This window comes from Pelophylax lessonae (genome assembly GCF_965119305.1).
Source record: "Pelophylax lessonae genome assembly, chromosome: 4".
In the NCBI taxonomy this organism is placed as follows: domain Eukaryota; kingdom Metazoa; phylum Chordata; class Amphibia; order Anura; family Ranidae; genus Pelophylax; species Pelophylax lessonae.
The window spans coordinates 525866910-525885140 of record NC_138771.1 but is presented as its reverse complement, the minus strand read 5'-3'; the positions used below and the strand labels follow the sequence as shown (position 1 = coordinate 525885140).

At 45.0% G+C, this 18231-nt stretch overlaps 1 protein-coding gene across 1 annotated transcript in view; it reads left to right on the top strand.

Moving 5' to 3' along the window:
• ARHGAP8 (Rho GTPase activating protein 8) overlaps positions 1-18231 on the top strand; it is a 137517-nt gene that overhangs the window by 8675 nt on the left and 110611 nt on the right. Inside the window, exon 2 of the mRNA XM_082253277.1 lies at positions 15238-15359. Within this exon, the coding sequence (XP_082109403.1) occupies positions 15314-15359 (46 nt within the window). The 5' untranslated portion in view covers positions 15238-15313. The remainder of the gene's footprint in view (positions 1-15237; positions 15360-18231) is intronic.

The window sequence follows — 18231 nt, the reverse complement described above, 5'->3', positions numbered from 1 at the left end:
AAAGTTCGGTAAAAGTCCGGGACACGGACCCGGACTTTTTTTTAAAGTTCGGCCGAACCCGTCGAACACGGACATCTAGGTGTTCGCTCAACCCTATTTATCAACTTTGTTAGGGCTGCAAGATAACTATAAACACAATGTTTTATGATGTATTATTTAGTTCTTTTAGATCAAAGGAATGCACTTCTGTCTGTAAGTGCCAGTTCACATATATGCCATGCAGGAATCCTGTGAATCCATGCATTCCCACACTGCACTCAACTCGCAGGCAGTTCACACTGCCATATGCGAATCTCTGGGGGTGTCAATACAAAGTTAATGACACCACCCAGATCAGTTCACATATCGCAGTGCGAACTGTCAGTTCGGATATGAATCGTATCGCATAGGTGTGAGCACCCCCATGCGATCCGATTCTGGTGCGGACCAAAAAAAGGGTCCTGTGCCACTTTGGTCTGAATGCGATGCGAATTCAGCCATACAATTTGTGTGGCTGAATTTGCATCGCACAGACATCACATGTAATTTGCAGAGCAGTGCGCTCCGAATCACATGCGATGTCTGTCATCACATGTGTGTGAACCGGCACTAAAGGAGGGCAGTTTAACCTCTAAAAGACTAAGCCTTTTTCTGACACTTATTGCTAACAAGTTAAAATCAGTATTTTTTGCTAGAAAATTACTTGGAACCCCCAAACATTATATATATATATATATATATATATATATATATATATATATATATATATATATATATATATATAATATATATATTAGCAGAGACCCTGGAGAATAAAATAGTGATCGTTGCAATCTCTTATGTCACACTGTACTTGTGCAGTGGACTTTCAATTGCAATTTTTTGTGAAAAAATTAACAGTAAAGTTAGCCCAATTTTTTTGTATAATGTGAAAGATGATGTTTAGCCGAGAATCGTGAGATAATCCTGATCTTTATTCTAAGCAATTTTATCCACAATCATGCAGCTCTAAGCTACCCTATGCCATACCACCACTGTGCGCAACTGCAGACAAGTTAACTTGTGTTGCAATAAAGTGGTATTCAACCCAATGCCAAAAATGTAATCCTGTATACAGTATTTCAGCTTACCAATCATTAGATGTAGTGACTGCATTAGACTTTTTTTTCCCTCTGTTTTCAGTTCCCCCTACTCTCCTACTCTAGATGAATGAGAACAGGGTGCATAGCTGCCAGCAGCATTCTCAGTCTGGGAGGAGATGATACTGTTAAATGCACTAACAGAGTGAGCCAATAAGGAAAGAGTGGGAGGTGGGGCTGAGTCACGCTCTTTGTGTGAATGGACACACAGCGCAGCTCTGGAGTGAGCCAGCTTGAGTGCCCCCATAGCAAGTGGCTTGGGGGGCACTCAGCAGGGGGGGGGGGGGAGCCGGGCAGGGGCCCAATAAAGAAGAGAATTGGCTGGTCTGTTCAGAATCATTGCACAGAGCAGGTAAATATAACGCTTGTGTCTTTTTTTTAAGTGGTTGTAAACCCATTTTCATGACATTTACCTATAGGTAAGCCTAAAATAAGGTTTACCTATAGGTGCTGTAAATATCTCCTAAACTTGCACAGTTTAGGAGATATTTACATTGCATGCAGCTGATGACGTCATCGGCGCATGTGCTCTGAAGAAACGGCCGCCCCTGCCATTTCTTCAGAGTCCTATCCCTATGCCGTGACTGGCGGCTCTCGAGTGCATGCGTGGGAGTGACATCACGCGGCTCCGGCGAGTAATACAGCCGGAGTCCATAGACCCGGAAAGAAGACGGGTGAAGATGGATGCAGCTGGCAGCGGGACAATGCGGGCTTCGTTGCAGGTAAGTGTCATATAATGTGCTAGTATGCGATGCATTATGCATTTACTTTGGAGGTAAGAAAAAAAAGGAAAAAAAAAAAAGGGAAGAGTTTACTTCCTCTTTAATTTTTCCTTTTATAAACACTTTAGAGTAAGTTTTGTGCAAAAAAGGATATGCATAAATGTGCACAGCCTATTGGATTAGGGTGTGCACCCCAAAGCTCAAACACACATGACTTTCTCTGCAGCCTCAGCTGCACGGGACAGTGAATGAATGGGAAGTGCCCAGCTTCCTGTTCATTCACAGACTAAAGCATAGTAAACACTCTACTATGCTTCAGTTATGAATAAACACAGTGAGTTAGTGTGTTCATTTAGAAAAGGTAGGTGACAGTAAATGACATATTGATTTGTCCCTTCCCCCCACTCTACATCCTGAAACATTCCCGTAGCAGCCAGAGGGGAGAGGAGGTAAGCCAGCAGTACTGCGGTGGGGGGTGTGCACAACACGGGGGGGGGGGGGGGAGGAATCGGCAACGCACAGAGTGATTAGCGTGTACCCATACTAACCTGGCACACCCCCTGCGTAGGCCAAGGAGCATATGTAATGGAACAGTTTCATTTTTTAAAAATGAGCGTGCTTAGATTTGTAAGTGTCCGTTAGTCTGTTACTTGTGGCAAAGTCATTGTAGCATATTTTGTGGGTAAAGGGACTGTGGTATTATGTGTGCTGAGTATACAGCGAGTAGGCTCAACAGGTGTCACAGTATTCAGAAGAAAGGTTCGTGTCTGTAATGATGTTTTTTAAATATTTGATATCAATACATGTTTGCCATGTAATTGGTGATTATCACTGTATTCTCTACTAGAGCCGCTGCTTCATCACACTATAAATAGACCATACACATTAAAGTTGTAGCTAGCTAGACAAATGTATAAATCATTTTAATAATGAACAGAACCACCTTGGATGTGTTTCTGTCCCTATTAGGATACATATTCTAGCATCAGGTGGTATTCTTATCAAAGATGCTGCAGGTATATTGTTACAGCACACCCATATGTTCACGTCCCCCTTTTTGCTGACCACGTTCATTTTTGCAATGGTGCGCTACATATGCCACGTTCTGCTCTGGTAATAATTGTCCCTCCTCGTCAAGTTCAATATTTGGTAGGTCCAATGTATTAGACATAGGATTTGTATATTTATGAGACACAACTTATTTTCTATGCAAAACACACAGTCATTTCTGTGTGGTCTGGTGCTAGAGAGGAAGCAGTGAAAGCACTATTGAGCGGATGCAGGTGAGTTATATTCAAGGGGGACAGGGTTTTCAGGTGAGCTGTGGGAAAGGGGTGCAGGTAAACTGGATCCAGGTGATCAATAGACAAAGGGTTCAGGGTTGTAAGTGAACTGTGGGCAAAAGGTTCAGGAGAGCTGTGGACAAGGGGTGCAGGTAAACTGGATGCAGGTGATCGATAGACAAAGAGTTCAGGGGTGCAAGTGAACTGTGGGCAAAAGGTTCAGGTGCGCTGTGGACATAGAGTTTAGACGTGCACGTGAGCTGTGGACAAGAGGTTCAGGGGTGCAGGTGAGATGTAGACAAAGGGTTAATGGGAGCAGATGAGCTGTGGACAGACAGACGGGGGTCAGATGGATCTATCGTTAATCACGCCGCCACCACCTGCTGAACCCAAAAAAAGAACAAAACCCCCGGTGTTCTATCAGAATGCCGCTATCTATTAGATTGTGCAACGGAAGTGACGTGTTGACCAAAAACACTTACTGTGCAAACGTGATGATGGGTAGCGGTAATCTGATAGAAGACCCATGTGGACATTTTACTACACTCAGCTATGTCTTTCATTTCAGAGTAATTTTAGCAATAAAGTGAGCAGATATAAATAAATAAATATAGTGTATTGATATCTGTGGGATGCTTTTTGGATGTTACATTTTCAAAGCATGAAGTGTTAGCAATGACCAGTGCTGGGTCACCAACAAGGTCTCTGCCACCTACCTACTGCTGCTGTCCAGCGTCTTTAAAAATGTAGCAGCATCCCTGGTTTCGGTACCAAGAAAAGAAAAAAATGTAACATCAAAACATCATCACAGATATCAATAAACAATGCATATTTATATACGCTCACTTTATTGTTAAAAATACTCAAATTCAAGACACAGCTTGGTGTAGAAAGATGTTCGCATGGGTGTTCTATCAGATTACGGCTACCCATCAAATCATGAAGTGTTTGGAACGCATAGCGGTATGGAGCGCATGATGGAATGCATCATGCATGCGCAGTATGTGTTTTTTTGTCCGAACGTCACTTCCATTGCACAATCTAATGGGTAGCGGCATTCTGGAAGAACACCGACCTTGTTGAATGGTCTCCGCTGACTGCCTGCTCCTCCATATTTATTATAAAGCTAAGGGGCGGGTCACCCTATGATGCCAGTGGGTGACCCCGCCCCCTTGTGACATCATGGAGCTGGAATGCTGGGGTGATGATGTCACAAGGGGATGGGGTCATCCGCTGGCATCATAGGGTGACTCTGCCCCTTAGCTATTTAAGAAATGTCGGAAAGAGGAGTGGGCAGTTGGTGGGGAGTGTTCGAGTAGGCTGGAGCATTATTTGTTTGTTTTTTTCCCCTTTTTTGGGTCCGGCGGTGGGCGTGATTTACAATAGATCTACATCAGGGAACATTGTTTTTTATTTTTTAATAAAGGAATTGTCAAAAACTCATGTACTACTCTTTACTCACTTTTTTGGTGAATGGGTAGGGGTACCATGTACTGTGTACTCATTCACATATGGGGGGTGGGATTTGGGGGCCCCCTTGTTAAAAAGCTGCCAAGGGTGGGCCAACTCAATATTGAACCTCACGGACTAAGAATGGGATAAAATTAACATTCATGTGCATGTGAAGGCAGGTGTCCCAATACTTTTGGTAATATAGTATGCATTGCACTCCAGAAATAGACGTCTACCTCCTCCTCCATTATTTTTCCAATACAGCAGTAGGAAGTAGATTAAAGTTATGCTACACAAATAGGAACATGTAACAAATATAAGGCATCAAAATTTGGCTACAAATAGGAAATCCACTTTATGTCTATGGCCATCTTTTTAGTTCCATTACTAACAATGGTGTCTGTTTATCTGCACAAAGCGTAGACACGAGTAACAATTGACTTCTATGAGGGATATATTGCCCCAAGCCACCTGAGACTTTGTAAACCTCCAAGTTTCTTCCCGTCTCCTAATAAGGCCTAAATAGCAATGGGACCTGGAAATTCAGGAATGACTGAGATGGACAGCTGTGGGGGAGGACTGTCCTGACCTGTTTAATATCAGAGAAGTCTAGCCCCAGGCACATTGTGCCATCGTTCACCAACAATTCCAAATCACTAAACGCATTATACTAAAGAAATATCATTGCAGTAATTGACTTCCCTTGTCAGGATATCCATTACACCGGCTAACGCACTGCATGCATACGTGATGGTAGCCGATGCCAATTATGATAACATTGTAGGAGGGATTGTATATTACACAGGGAGGCTAATGATACTTCAAATTGCCTAATTAATATTAACATATAGCAATTATTGTTAGATTAATGTGTTGTCCTTCCAATCTGCTTTAAAAAAAAATTTTTAAGCTGGGCAGTATGTAAAGTGGACCTGACTCCCGTGGTAACACAGGGAATCACATCGTCTCACATAGTAGCTAATACAATGTGGAAGAAAAAAGATTACTTGTAGTGACGGTAATGTCAGCATACGTATTAGGTAAGCAAAACCCTGGGCAGATATAAAAGATGCAAATTAATGTACTGTAACCAATAGTATATCATCTGTGTATTTTTTTTCTAAACGGATGCAGTGCAAGTACCTGAATGTGACCTGCAATCAGCCTTTTGGAGTCACTGTCTCAGAAGAATTGGAGTTTAGAGGAAGAAACACTACAAGGAGCCAATCAGCCAAAATGCGTTCTGATAGAAGAGCGCAGAGTGACAGACAGATGAGCTTATCACTGTGCTGTTTCTCCCTCCATTGCCCAATTACAGGCTGGGGGCAGGTCCAGGATGACCTGGGCTCAGAGTAAGGGGGTTAAAGGATGATGGCTTTCAGACTGAGGTCACCCAGCAGCCCAAAAAAGTACTGCAGGGAAAATCTCTGGAATGCAAGTGAATGTTGACACAAAATCCAAGCCCCCTAACTTCAGCAGCCCCTGATAGATATTGATAGATATTCTCTGGAGCATCGGTAATGGGTAAGCCTGGGGGAAAGCCAGCAGCAGCTGCCAGCCATACCCGCCTGGGGGGACAGCCAGCAGCAGCCACCAGCCATTGTGGCCCTGGGAGACAGCCTGAAGTTTCTGCCAGCCATACCCGCCCTGGAGGACAGCCAGCAGCAGCTGCCAGCCATACCCGCCTGGGGGACAGCCAGCAGCAGCCGTCAGCAATACCTGCCCTGGGGGAAAGCCAGCTGCTAGCCATACCTGCCCTGGGGGACAGCCAGCAGCATCCCCCAGCCATACCTGCCCTGGGGGACAGCCAGCAGCACCCCTCAGCCATGCCTGTGTAGGGGGTCAACCCCTTGAATGACTAACTCCAGTACACTGTACTTCTATTGAGAAATTCCCACAGACTGTCATGCATCTTTCAGCCACAAGATGTCACTGTTGTTGTCAATGAGAATAAGCCGCAGTTGTTGTTGCTTTAGGTGAAGGGATGTTTCTGGAAAGGAGGAGGAAGCAGTAAGTTCCTGGAAGGGTGTGGTGTTTGTCTCTCTTGGCTGTGCTGAGCTGAGAAAAGGGACTGCATGCTGTGGCCTTGAGAGGGCATATAGACTGTATAATCCTGGGACAGAGGAACAGGATCTTGCCAGAGGAGACAGAGCTGAACTGTGATACTACAGACAGCAGCTGAGAACCAGAGGAAGAGAGGAGAGAACATCCCAGAGCACCTTAAGCAAGTTACAGAGCAAGGGGCCAGACTGCAGTGACCTCCAAGTGACAGAACAAGATAAACTACTTGCAAAGAAACCCAGACCAGTGCATAAGAGACTGCAGCTACAGACAGCAAGGGACAGATCCAGAGACCTGACTACATCCACCATCACAGAGACTGAGATAAAGCAGCTGTACCTACAGAACTGTGAGTGTGCACCGGTGCTAACCTGTGGCAGGGCATAGAGCAGGTTTTCTGTAGACAGAGCGTTGCAGCAACGTGTCCCGGTTAGCGGGAATCAGATAGGATCATATAGCAGAGTAGCCTGTATTTCTGTGTGTGCATTGGCGGAAGCGCCATTTTATGTATCACGTTGCAGTTAACTTTGCTGTAAACCTATGTAATCTGTTATTACTGTTAACATCATTCTCCGGCCATTATACTCTGTTGGTTAAAAAAGCCGGTATCTGCTTCAGCCTCATTGTCTGCTGTACCGTACTTGAATTCTGCATTGCAGTCCCCTACTCCTCTGACCGCTACACCTGCCCTGGGGGACAGCCAGCAGCACCCCCCAGCCATGCCTGCCCTGGGGGACAGCCAGCAGCACCCCCCAGCCATGCCTGCCCTGGGGAACAGGCAGCAGCACCCCCCAGCTATGCCTGCCCTGGGGGACAGCCAGCAGCACCCCCCAGCCATGCCTGCCCTGGGGGACAGCCAGCAGCACCCCCCAGCCATGCCTGCCCTGGGGGACAGCCAGCAGCACCCCCCAGCTATGCCTGCCCTGGGGGACAGCCAGCAGCACCCCCCAGCCATACCTGCCCTGGGGAACAGCCAGCAGCACCCACCAGCCATGCCTGCCCTGGGGGACAGCGAGCAGCACCCCCCCAGCCATGCCTGCCATGGGTGACAGCGAGCAGCCCCCCCCCCAGCCATGCCTGCCCTGGGTGACAGCGAGCAGCCCCCCCCCCCAGCCATGCCTGCCCTGGGGGACAGCCAGCAGCACCCCCCAGCCATGCCTGCCCTGGGGGACAACCAGCAGCACCCTCCAGCCATGCCTGCCCTGGGGGACAACCAGCAGCACCCTCCAGCCATGCCTGCCCTGGGGGACAGCCAGCAGCACCCCCCAGCCATGCCTGCCCTGGGGGACAGCCAGCAGTTCCCCCCAGCCATGCCTGCCCTGGGGGACAGCCAGCAGCACCCCCCAGCCATGCCTGCCCTGGGGGACAGCCAGCAGCACCCCCCAGCCATGCCTGCCCTGGGGGACAGCCAGCAGCAGCCACCAGCCATACTGGCCTGGGGGACAGCCAGCAGCAGCCACCAGTCATACCGGCCTTGGGGACAGCAGCAGCTGCCAGCCAAACCGCCTGGGGGACAGCAGCAGCTGCCAGCCCTTACACACCTGGGGTACAGCAAGTAGCAGCCACCAGCCATAACCGCCCTGGGGGACAGCCAGCAGCAGCTGCCAGCCATACCTGCCTAAGTGACGGCAGCAGCCAGCGATACCTTCAGAAATCCTGAGGAAGAAGTGAAGATTGAGGTACATTTTTAATTAAAATCAAACTGCGATGGGCATGTCTGTTCTGTACACTTTACACTAGCTACACTGGGCTGCTTTAAAAATGAGGTTACCTACACTGAATCATATTCTGCTATTACCTGTAGTTTTGGTGCTGATCGAGTAAATGGAGTAACCATTTTGTTTATCAAACATTTTTTTTTTTATGATTATCAAACATGTATTTATGATTAAGCAGATATATTGGATGTATATCTTGTTAGAAGTCATATTGTATAACAGCTGTTGTGTTCAAATGCCATTTATACCTCCAGCTGTATAGATTGCTATCTCGGCCTTTAAAGACCTGTTCCTCCAAGGAGCCAAACTACTGGAAGTAAAAAGCCTATGAGAACAGCTTTTCGCATATCAATGAATGTCATCAGAGACACAGATGAAACTTCAGAGAAAGTCCCACCTATCTTAGGCTATATAAATTGTATTAGGTGTCGTAGCCAGTTAGAGAGCAATTCTTTTGAAATCAACAGGATGTGTTGTGTTTGTATTTCTACTTACAAGCTTGTAAAATAAATAAATCTATTTTCCAATTGGGCTTCAATAGCCAAAATGTTACTGAAAGCCATGAGTTTTGGGGTTTCCCCTACAGTGCGCTTTCAGAAAGTGCACCACACCTGTAAGATATAATATAATTCTATGGCAAAGGGCAGCTAACCTGCAGGAAATCCACAGGTATACTGCTCTGTACCCACAGCCTTTGGCCCCTTTCACACGATCAGTCCAATTGGGTCTGTCTGTTTTTCAGGTGAACCCAATTGGACCCTTCATTCACCTCTATGAAGTGGCAGATGTAAATGGATTTGTGTCCGTTTACACCCACCTACCTCCAATCTGATCTGTTAAAAAAAAAAAAAAAACACAGAAAGGGATCTTTCCCCTTTCGTCCGGGCGGATAGGATTGGAGGGCCCATAGAGTAGAACGTGCTGTCTCCTTGTCTGCTCTGCATATGTGGAGTGGACACGGACCTGTCATCCGCCAGCTCCGCTTATTGTGGCCCGCGACCGGTTACCAAGTCGCTTAAAGTGGTTCTAAAGGCTCAAGTCTTTTTACCTTCATGCATTCTATTTTACCTCTTACCTTCTTCTACCTTCCGTCTGGGCAGCAAATACTGTAACTAGCGTAACTTCAACCTGCTTATAAGCATAAAGAGTATCTTAGTCACCTAAAGTGCAGCAGTGGGCAATAATAAAGCTTGATTTATTAAATACAGGAGACTATACTGCCAAAGTGCATTAATGGCTACTATGCTAGGCCTAGACTGGTTGTGTACTGTCCGTAAAAATGAAAGAAAGGGGCGAAAGGATAAAAAGGGACTTGCAGGATGGTTTTGCTGGAGGTGCAGTTGTTTATGTTGTTCTTTGCCCAAATATCGATGGGGCCCTTTAGGAAGCAGTGGTGCACCTAATGACAGTTTTAGTAAACCAATATGCAGTATAGTTCCAGTAAAGATGCGGTATAGTTGTGATACAGCTGCAGTGTAGGTGTGGGTCAGATGCAGTGACAGTTTGGTATAGCTGCAGAATAGGGTTGGTATGGGTGCAGTATAGGTTTGCTATGAGTGCGGTATGGGGCTGGTAAAGCTACGGTGTGGGTTTGGGTGCACTTGGTGTCCTGCTCCCAGTGGCTCAGTCTCTGCTAGCCTTGTCAATATTGGGTGAATAGCCCTCTCACCAGTTCCCAGAACTCTGCGGTGGATGCTCCCTTTAAAAGGTGGCCCCCATAGTCACTCACTAAAAGCCTCCGGTGATCAAAAGAGATGGGCTCAAGGCGTGTTCGCGATCCTAGTCCCAACCCATGTGCCCGATCCCGCCAGGGAGCCAACATTGCACACCGCCAATCACAGGCATTTCCTGGTCTGTGCAGCTGCAGACCAGGATATGTCTCTCTGCCTGTAATTAGTTGTGTGCAGTCACGGCTTCCTGTCGGGATCGAGCAGGTGGGTTAGGACTAGGATCCCGAACACGCCCAAGCCCATCTCTAGTGATCAGTGGTGAGAAGCAGAGGGTGCAGGACCTGTGATTTGGGTGGTGCTGATCAGTGTATTCTGATGGCAGGGAACTCTCCCCACTGTGAGAAAACAAAAGCTCAGTGGGAGTGTTTTCCCATCCACATTGAGTGTGTGGATGGGGGGATTTCGTTTTTTTTTTTTTTTTTCATTTAACCTGCTGATTAAATGAAAAAAAATGAATCCTGTATGGACTGCCTTCGACAATGAAAGGTAAACAATGCAGTGTTCGATATGTACTCAATGGCAGTACTATGCTTTGAAAGACTCTGTCATGTCTCTAAAGAAATTAAACCATTAGATTCCTTGAAAATAAGAGCCATGCAGCTAGCACAGCTAGTAATGAGATGAAAAACTAATGAATCTTGATTGACAACCTTTGTGTCCAACTCTGTGCACTTGCCCGAGACAAGTGCCGTCAGTAGTATTACAAGGGGAAAGGCATGTAAGCTAAACCCTTCCAGACATTAGTAATGAACTGTTTGGACTAGAATCTGAGCCCATGTGTGTGAGCCCACCAGAATGCTTTTATCTGCCTAGGGCCAATCCTCTGGGCATTCTCCACCTTAAAGCTGCAGGTATACAAGGGGCGTGAATACAGGCAGCTGTGGGGCTGGAAATGCCCCGAATATAGTTGATTAGCCCCTACAGGTTACAACTTCTTGGCCATTGCTCACACCTAAGTTCAGATCCTAGTAAGAACATGCCAAGCTCATCAGCGACAGACATGCACACAGCAGAGCTCTGTGTGGCGATGGTAGCTTCCAGGACTCAAGACTCTTTTAATGGGAATAGCACCTGTTTTGTAACGCCCACAAATCAAGCATCTGTATAGGGAGGAGCAGAAAAGCAGAACGACAATGAAGAAATAAGGGTTTTTCTTTCAGAAATATTTGTAGTTCAGTAAAAAAAACTATTCAACATATTTGCACATGAGTTTATGGACCACTATTTTACTTATGAATGATGAACAAAATAAATACAATGCACATACATTACCTTTAACTGGCAGGCAGTGACCCTTTAACTGCTGGAGGTGTCTGTGCTTGACTGGTGTAACTGAAAACTAAAACAAGAAAAAAAAAAAACGGGACGCAATCTGCATATCGCACTGTCACATCAGAGTTTTCACTCCTCTTTGTCTCCCGTTTTAATAGGAAAGGAATTTAATACACCCCGGTAAGTCCCTGGTGAGCATTCGACTATAATTAGAAACTATGGAGGTAATACAAGAGGCCTTTTGTCCAGAAGCATGTCAGGTTAATTTAATTAAAACTCTAACCGCCTCTAACAAAATCTCGACGCAGCCGCTAGGTTCAAAGCGTTTAATCCCCGGAGATGGAATTTCTATTCGAGTGTTAATTTAGCGTTGCACCATCCAGCCACTCATTAACGCTTTGTACTGTTTGCAAGTTAAACAGCAAATAGATTAGCCGCTTGGTGTTTTTTGCATAATTTGTAAATGATTATTTGCAGACAATATACACACAGGTGATAAGTGGCAGGAAAAAGGTGGAGGCTCCACCATGCTAACACGCCGGTGCATATTAATCGCCAGGTTTAACTTAATGCCCTTGCCACCCCCACCCCCCCAGTAGCAGTGTTGGTTGTCATGGAAACCAAGTTGACGATTTGCTTATGTTTTTAATGGAAACTAGTATTCTTATTGTGTGGTAATGTTTTTAAAAATGCTTTTTTTCTACATGTATGATGGCAGTAGTGTTGTACTGTAATAGTAATCAATTAACGGGGTTTGGAGTTATGTGATTCCCTGTTTATTAGCTAGCCTTAAATGTATGTCCATCCATTACCAAAATGTACCCCCCTCTCATCTTCTACAACATGCTTTGCCTTTTTTTTTTTTTAACAATGTAGCAAGAAACAGTCAATTACTACCGATATAGCTTGTAAGGCAGACAACACTGGTTGGTATGACGAAGACGTTGGCGTTGATTTATTTGAGTTGAGTGCAAAATCTGGTGCATCTTATTATAGAACACATAGGGAAAAAAATCCCCCTTGGTGGGACTTTACCGGCCTAAATAGTATTATGCAATCATAAAAAGGTAAGTTGTCAATATATAAAAATCCATACAAATTTTATTAAACACATTTTTAAGAAGAAGCAACAGTAGTGACTGGTTTACAGTCCTATATGTAAAGTGTTTACAGTTCTATATGTTCCCTGGACTGCCGTTATCAAATCACCATGGCAGAATGAGCAGAAACATCAGTCCAGGGAATATATAGAACTGTAAACACTTTTGTTCCTTGCACTATGTTGACTTGAATATACAGGAGTCACTACTGTGCTTCTTAACAATTTGTTTAATAAAATTTGTATGGATTTTTTATATACTGTTGACAAATTAAATTTTTATGATTGCATAATACTATTTAGTCTGGTAAAGTCCTACCAAGGGGGATTTCTTTCCATTTTGGTCTAAATTTGGGATTTGGGCCTAATTCACTGATTGATCACACCTTAATTTTTCTTAATTCCAGCTCTTAATAGAAACCAGTCAGCTTCCATATTTATTTATTTTTTGTCAAAGCCTAAGGGTCCTTTCACACGAATAATCCGATCAGATCAGATCCGCCTGTCAGTTTTTTAGACAGATCTGATCGGATCCTCCATGCATCCCTATGGGGCAGCGGATGTCAACGGAGACATCTCCGCTGACACCCACTGCCATCTGCATCCGGTCCTGTCTGTGAAATCCGGACGGAAACCCTATTTTCCATCCGTCTAGGAGATCAGATGGGATCGGATGAGAGCGGACTCATCCGATTCCCCCATAGAGAGCAGCGGGGCTCTGACATCTCCCTCTCCGCACACAGAGCGGAAAGGGAGCTGTCACCTGCCTGCTCAGCGGGGATCAGTGTATCGATTCCCCCGCTGAGCAGCACGGAGTCCACAAATGGAGGCGGACCGTGTGAAAGGATCCTAACTGAACAAGCTGAAGTTAGAAGCTGATTGGCTACCATGCACAGCTGTACCAAATTTTGCACTCTCCGGTTTTAGTAAACTGTGTTTTACTCTCTTCACGGGCATTAGTAGTCAGTTGAATTTCTGATGGATCAGGTCTGTGCTTTCAACATTTTTAAAGTGAAAATGTGCAGGTATTTTTGCGGTGTACTGAATGTTGTTTGTTTTTTTGCCCAGACATACACTTGCTATGTTATTAACCAGTTGTGCACACTGGACGTACTACATATACCCAAAGAAAAACTTCACAGGACGTGTGTAGTGTGCCCTGTTCCTCTGCTCTGTTGCCAATGCCCTATCTTGCCCTTGTATGCAATTCCCAAATGTCAAAATGACAGCAGGGAGTTGCTGTGTAAATACAGTAGCTGTAGAAGCTGCTTCTGTCAACAAATTGACCATCTAACATGGTGTTTATAAACATTGTTTAGAGGAAAGATAGAAAGTAACATTGTACTTTTGTACATACTCTGTTTCATACATCTACATTTGCATCTGCCTGTTAAAGCGGTAGTATACCGATTTTTGTGACTTTTACCTACAGGTAAGCCTATAATAAGGCTTACCTGTAGGTACAATTAATTTCTCCAAAACCTGCACGGTTTAGGAGATATTTGCACTGCATGCAGCCGCTGACGCGAGCGGTGCATGCGCTCTAAAGGCCCGGCGGACCTTCAGAGTTCCCTGCCGGGAAGTTGCCGGAAAGTTAATCCCCCGCGCGCATGCGCGGGAGTGACGTCATCGCGGCTCCGGCCACTTACAGTGCCGGAGCCACCGAACCCGGAAGAGACACCGAGGGATCATATCCACTCCCACAGCGGTGTCCGGGGGTCCGTATCGGGGCTTCGTTCTAAGATAAGTATTTCATAATGAGCTAGTATGCGATGCATACTAGCTCATTTTGCCTTTGTCTTGCTGGGTTTTTTTTTTTGAGTATACTTCCGCTTTAAAGCAACCAGACAAATAAAAAATATATATTTTTTGCCTTGATGGGTGGATGTCAATATTGAGAAATGGGTAAACCCAGACAAACTGTATTTGCATGTAGACTTCTCTAGGTAATGCCCACATGGGCTGCTGAGCATTCAGGATTGAAATAACTGAAATCCAATGAATAAAAGGGACAGAACAGAGTCTATCGGGTTGGGGAGGAAGGGGCTAGATCAGGGGTTGTCACCTCATCCCTTTAAAACTGAACACATTAATTACACAGGTTCTGTGGCTGATTAAGATGGTATTTAAACTCACTTAGTTCCTTACCTTATCGGAGCAATAAAATAGCCTCAGAACCTGTGTAATTAATGTGTTTGGTTTTAGGGATGAAGTAGCAACCCTAGATGGGCTTCAGGGTTCTGAGAGGGTCATATAAAAATTAACATTTACATACACTATACAGCCCTCCCCCTTGCCCCCATCATTGGCTTCCCTTTGAAAGAAATGAAAGAAAATGCACCCTGCCACTGCTTTTAGTGCTGACCGCTAAGCGCCTCTTGACTCATTGTTGGCCCATGTTTACTATATAAATTTGTATCATCGTTCTCTGCAGAACCACCATCTTCTGCCACTCCATAACAGCAAGTGCTAATGTAGTACTATTAGTAGTAGATTTGAGCAGAATTAAAATTGTTTTGTTCAATTTGCACAAGATGGTTGTATTTCATTTCTGTAATGAGGCAGTTCTGAAGGCAAAAGGGGTCCAATCCAGTAGTTTTGCATGAAAAGGAGTGAATTCTTTGTTAACATTCTTTACCTTATTTAAATTTTTATACGAGATATATATTAATAAAATTTCAACAAAATAAAGTACATAGATTAATTATATGAAAAGTTGTGGTTATGTGACTATTTCTGGGGAGAGAGTCCATAGCTTTCATCAGGTTTCTTTCTCTTGCAGGTGAAGGTGCTCCTGTGCTAGCCTCTTGTTCTGCAGGCAGGGGGTGCTGTGGCTCCCTTCATTCTTCTTCACTGACATGCAGAGCATGAACTCCATTGACTTTGAGGAGCTAGCTGAAATAGGTATGTCATTTAAAGGGAAAATAGTGTTTTTAAAAAAAAAAAAATTATATAGATATATATACATACACACACACTCATTTACCGGCCACTTTATTAGGTACACCTTGCTAGTACTGAGTTGGGCCCTTATGCCTTCTTCCTGGCATAGATTCAAGGTGTTGGAAATATTCCTCAAAGATTTTGGTCCATATTGACATAACATCACCCAGTTGCGAATCTCCCGTCCCACTACATCCCAAATGTGCTCTATTGGATTGAGATCTGGTGACTGTGGAGGCCATTGGAGTGCAGTGACCTCACTGTCATGTTCAAGAAACCAGTGGTGAAATTATTTGAGCTTTGTGACATGGGGCATTATCCTGCTGGAAGGAGCCATCAGAAGATGGGTACACTGTAGACATAAAGAGATGGACATGGTCAGCAACAATGCTTGAGTAGGACATGGCGTTTAAACAGTGCTCAGTTGGTACTAAGGGGCCCAAAGTGTGCCAAGAAAATATTCCCAACACCATTACACTACCACCACCAGCCTCCTTTTATGTATTTTTGGCCACATTCTAATCCTACCATCTGAATGCCGCAGCTGAAATCGAGACTCATCAGACCAGGCAATGTTTTTGCAATCTTCTATTGTCCAATTTTGGTGAGCCTGTGTGTCCTCAGTTTCCTGTTTTTAGCTGACAGGAGTGGCACCCGGTGTGGTCTTCTGCTGCTGTAGGCCATCTGCTTCAAGGTTCAATGTGTTATGCCTTCAGAGAGGGTATTCTGCATACCTTGGTTGTAACGAGTGGTTATTTGAGTTACTGTTGCCTTTCTATCATCTGGAACTAGTCTGCCCATTCTCCTTTGACCTCTGACATCAGCAAGACATTTTCCTCCACACAACTGCTTCTCACTGGATATTTTCTCGTTTTTGGAATATTCTCTGTAAGCCCCAGAGATGGTTATGCATTAAAATCCCAGTAGGTCAGCAGTTTTTTAAATACTCAGTCCAGCCCATCTGTCACCAACAACCATGCCACATTCAAAGTCACTTAAATCCCCTTTCTTCCCCATTCTGATGCTCAGTTTGACCTTCAGCATTGTCCTCTTCACCATATCTAGATGCCTAAATGGATTGAGTTGCTGCCATGTGTTTGGCTGATTAGCAATTTGTGTTACCAAGCAATTGAACAGGTGTAACTAATAAAGTGGCCGGTGAGTGTATGTGTGTGTGTGCATTCATATATATTGTATATATTACTGCATATACAGCGGTTGTCTTAAAATGGAATGACACAGGGAAAAAGTATTGAACACGCTCACTGAAATTTATTTAATACTGTACTTCTTACAAAATCCTTTGTTGCTAAAGACAGCTTTAAAAACGCCTCCTGTATGGAAAAACTAGGCTCATGCATTGCTCAGGTGTGATTTTTGACCCATTCTTCCACACAAACAGTCTTCAAATCTTGACGGTTCAGTGGGCCTCTTCTATGAACTCTGATCTTTAGTTCTTTCAATAGATTTTCTATTGGATTCATGTCAGGTGATTGGTTGGGCCAGTCTAGCAGCTTTAGATTCTTTCTTTGAAACCAATTTTGAGTTTCCTTGGCTTTGTGTTTGGGATCATTGTCTTGCTGAAAAGTCCACCCTCATTTCATCTTCATCATACCGGTAGATGACAGTAGATTTTTATCCAGAATGTCTTGGTACATTTTTCCATTCATTCTTCCTCCAAGGATATGAAGTTTGCCAGTACCAATGCTAAAAAAATCAGCCACACGCCATGATGTTCCCACTTCCAAACTTCACTGTTGGGATGGTGTTTTTGGGGTGATGTGCAGTGCCATTTGACCTCCAAACATGGTGTGTATTATGGCATCCAAGGAGTTCAATTTGGTCTCATCTGACCAGAGTATATTTTTCCACTATTTCACAGGCTTGTCTAAATGTTGTGCAGCAAACTTTAAACGAGTTTCAACATGCTTTTTCTTTAGCAATGGAGTCTTGCGCGGTGAGCTTGCCTACAGGTCATGGCAGTTGAGTGCATTGCTTATTGTTTTCTTTAAATAATTATACCTGATGTGTAGCACCCTCCTAGGTAGGTGCTAGGTAACCTATAGGGGAGACCTTGTCTGCTTATCAGCAGGGTCCAAATATTCAGTCAGGCTGTCATGTGTTCTCAGGTGTGACTGTTGAGTTGGGGAGTCTCCCCACTGTATCCAATGAGGGCTCTCATTGGACAGTGGAGGAAACCTGACCAATAGCACACCAGGGCTTGTATCCATCCCAGAGGGCAGATTCTGCTGCAATGCATCCTGGGAGGGGGATATAAGTCAGGGCGTCTTTGGCGGGAAGCAGAGTCCCAGGAGGGGGGTGACGGCTGTCTCTCCTCCTGTCAGTGTGAGGGGAGGTGTCCTGGGCAGTCGGCCTAGAGGACCAAAGGTTGAGCTGAGCTGCAGAGAGGGATCCAGTGTGCTGTTGGGGCCGGAGTTTCCAGGAAAGCAGAGTCGTGAGTACTGCAAACTGCCCCGGGGTCTGCCTAGGATAGGAAACGACTCCAGGAAGGTCAGAGGGATCCAGGAGCCAGCTAACCAGGAGGAAGCTTAGAAAAGGGGGTGCCTGAGTCTAAGCCCTGAAGAGAAGTATAAGAGTAAAGAGGGTGCCGGTGTGGGCCCTGAAGTGTTAAGAGCTGCAGCAGTATTTCAAGTAGTTCCCTTAGCCAGGAGGGCTAAAGGGAGCAGTACAAAGGACTTTGTGTCACCGGGGAAGTGTCAAAGTTAGTACAGAGTTAACAGGACCGCAAGTCAGCGTTAACAATCGCCAACCGGTGTTGACCGGCATTCAGCTGGCGTCAAGTCAGCGTCAAGAGGCATTTTTCTCAGTTGTC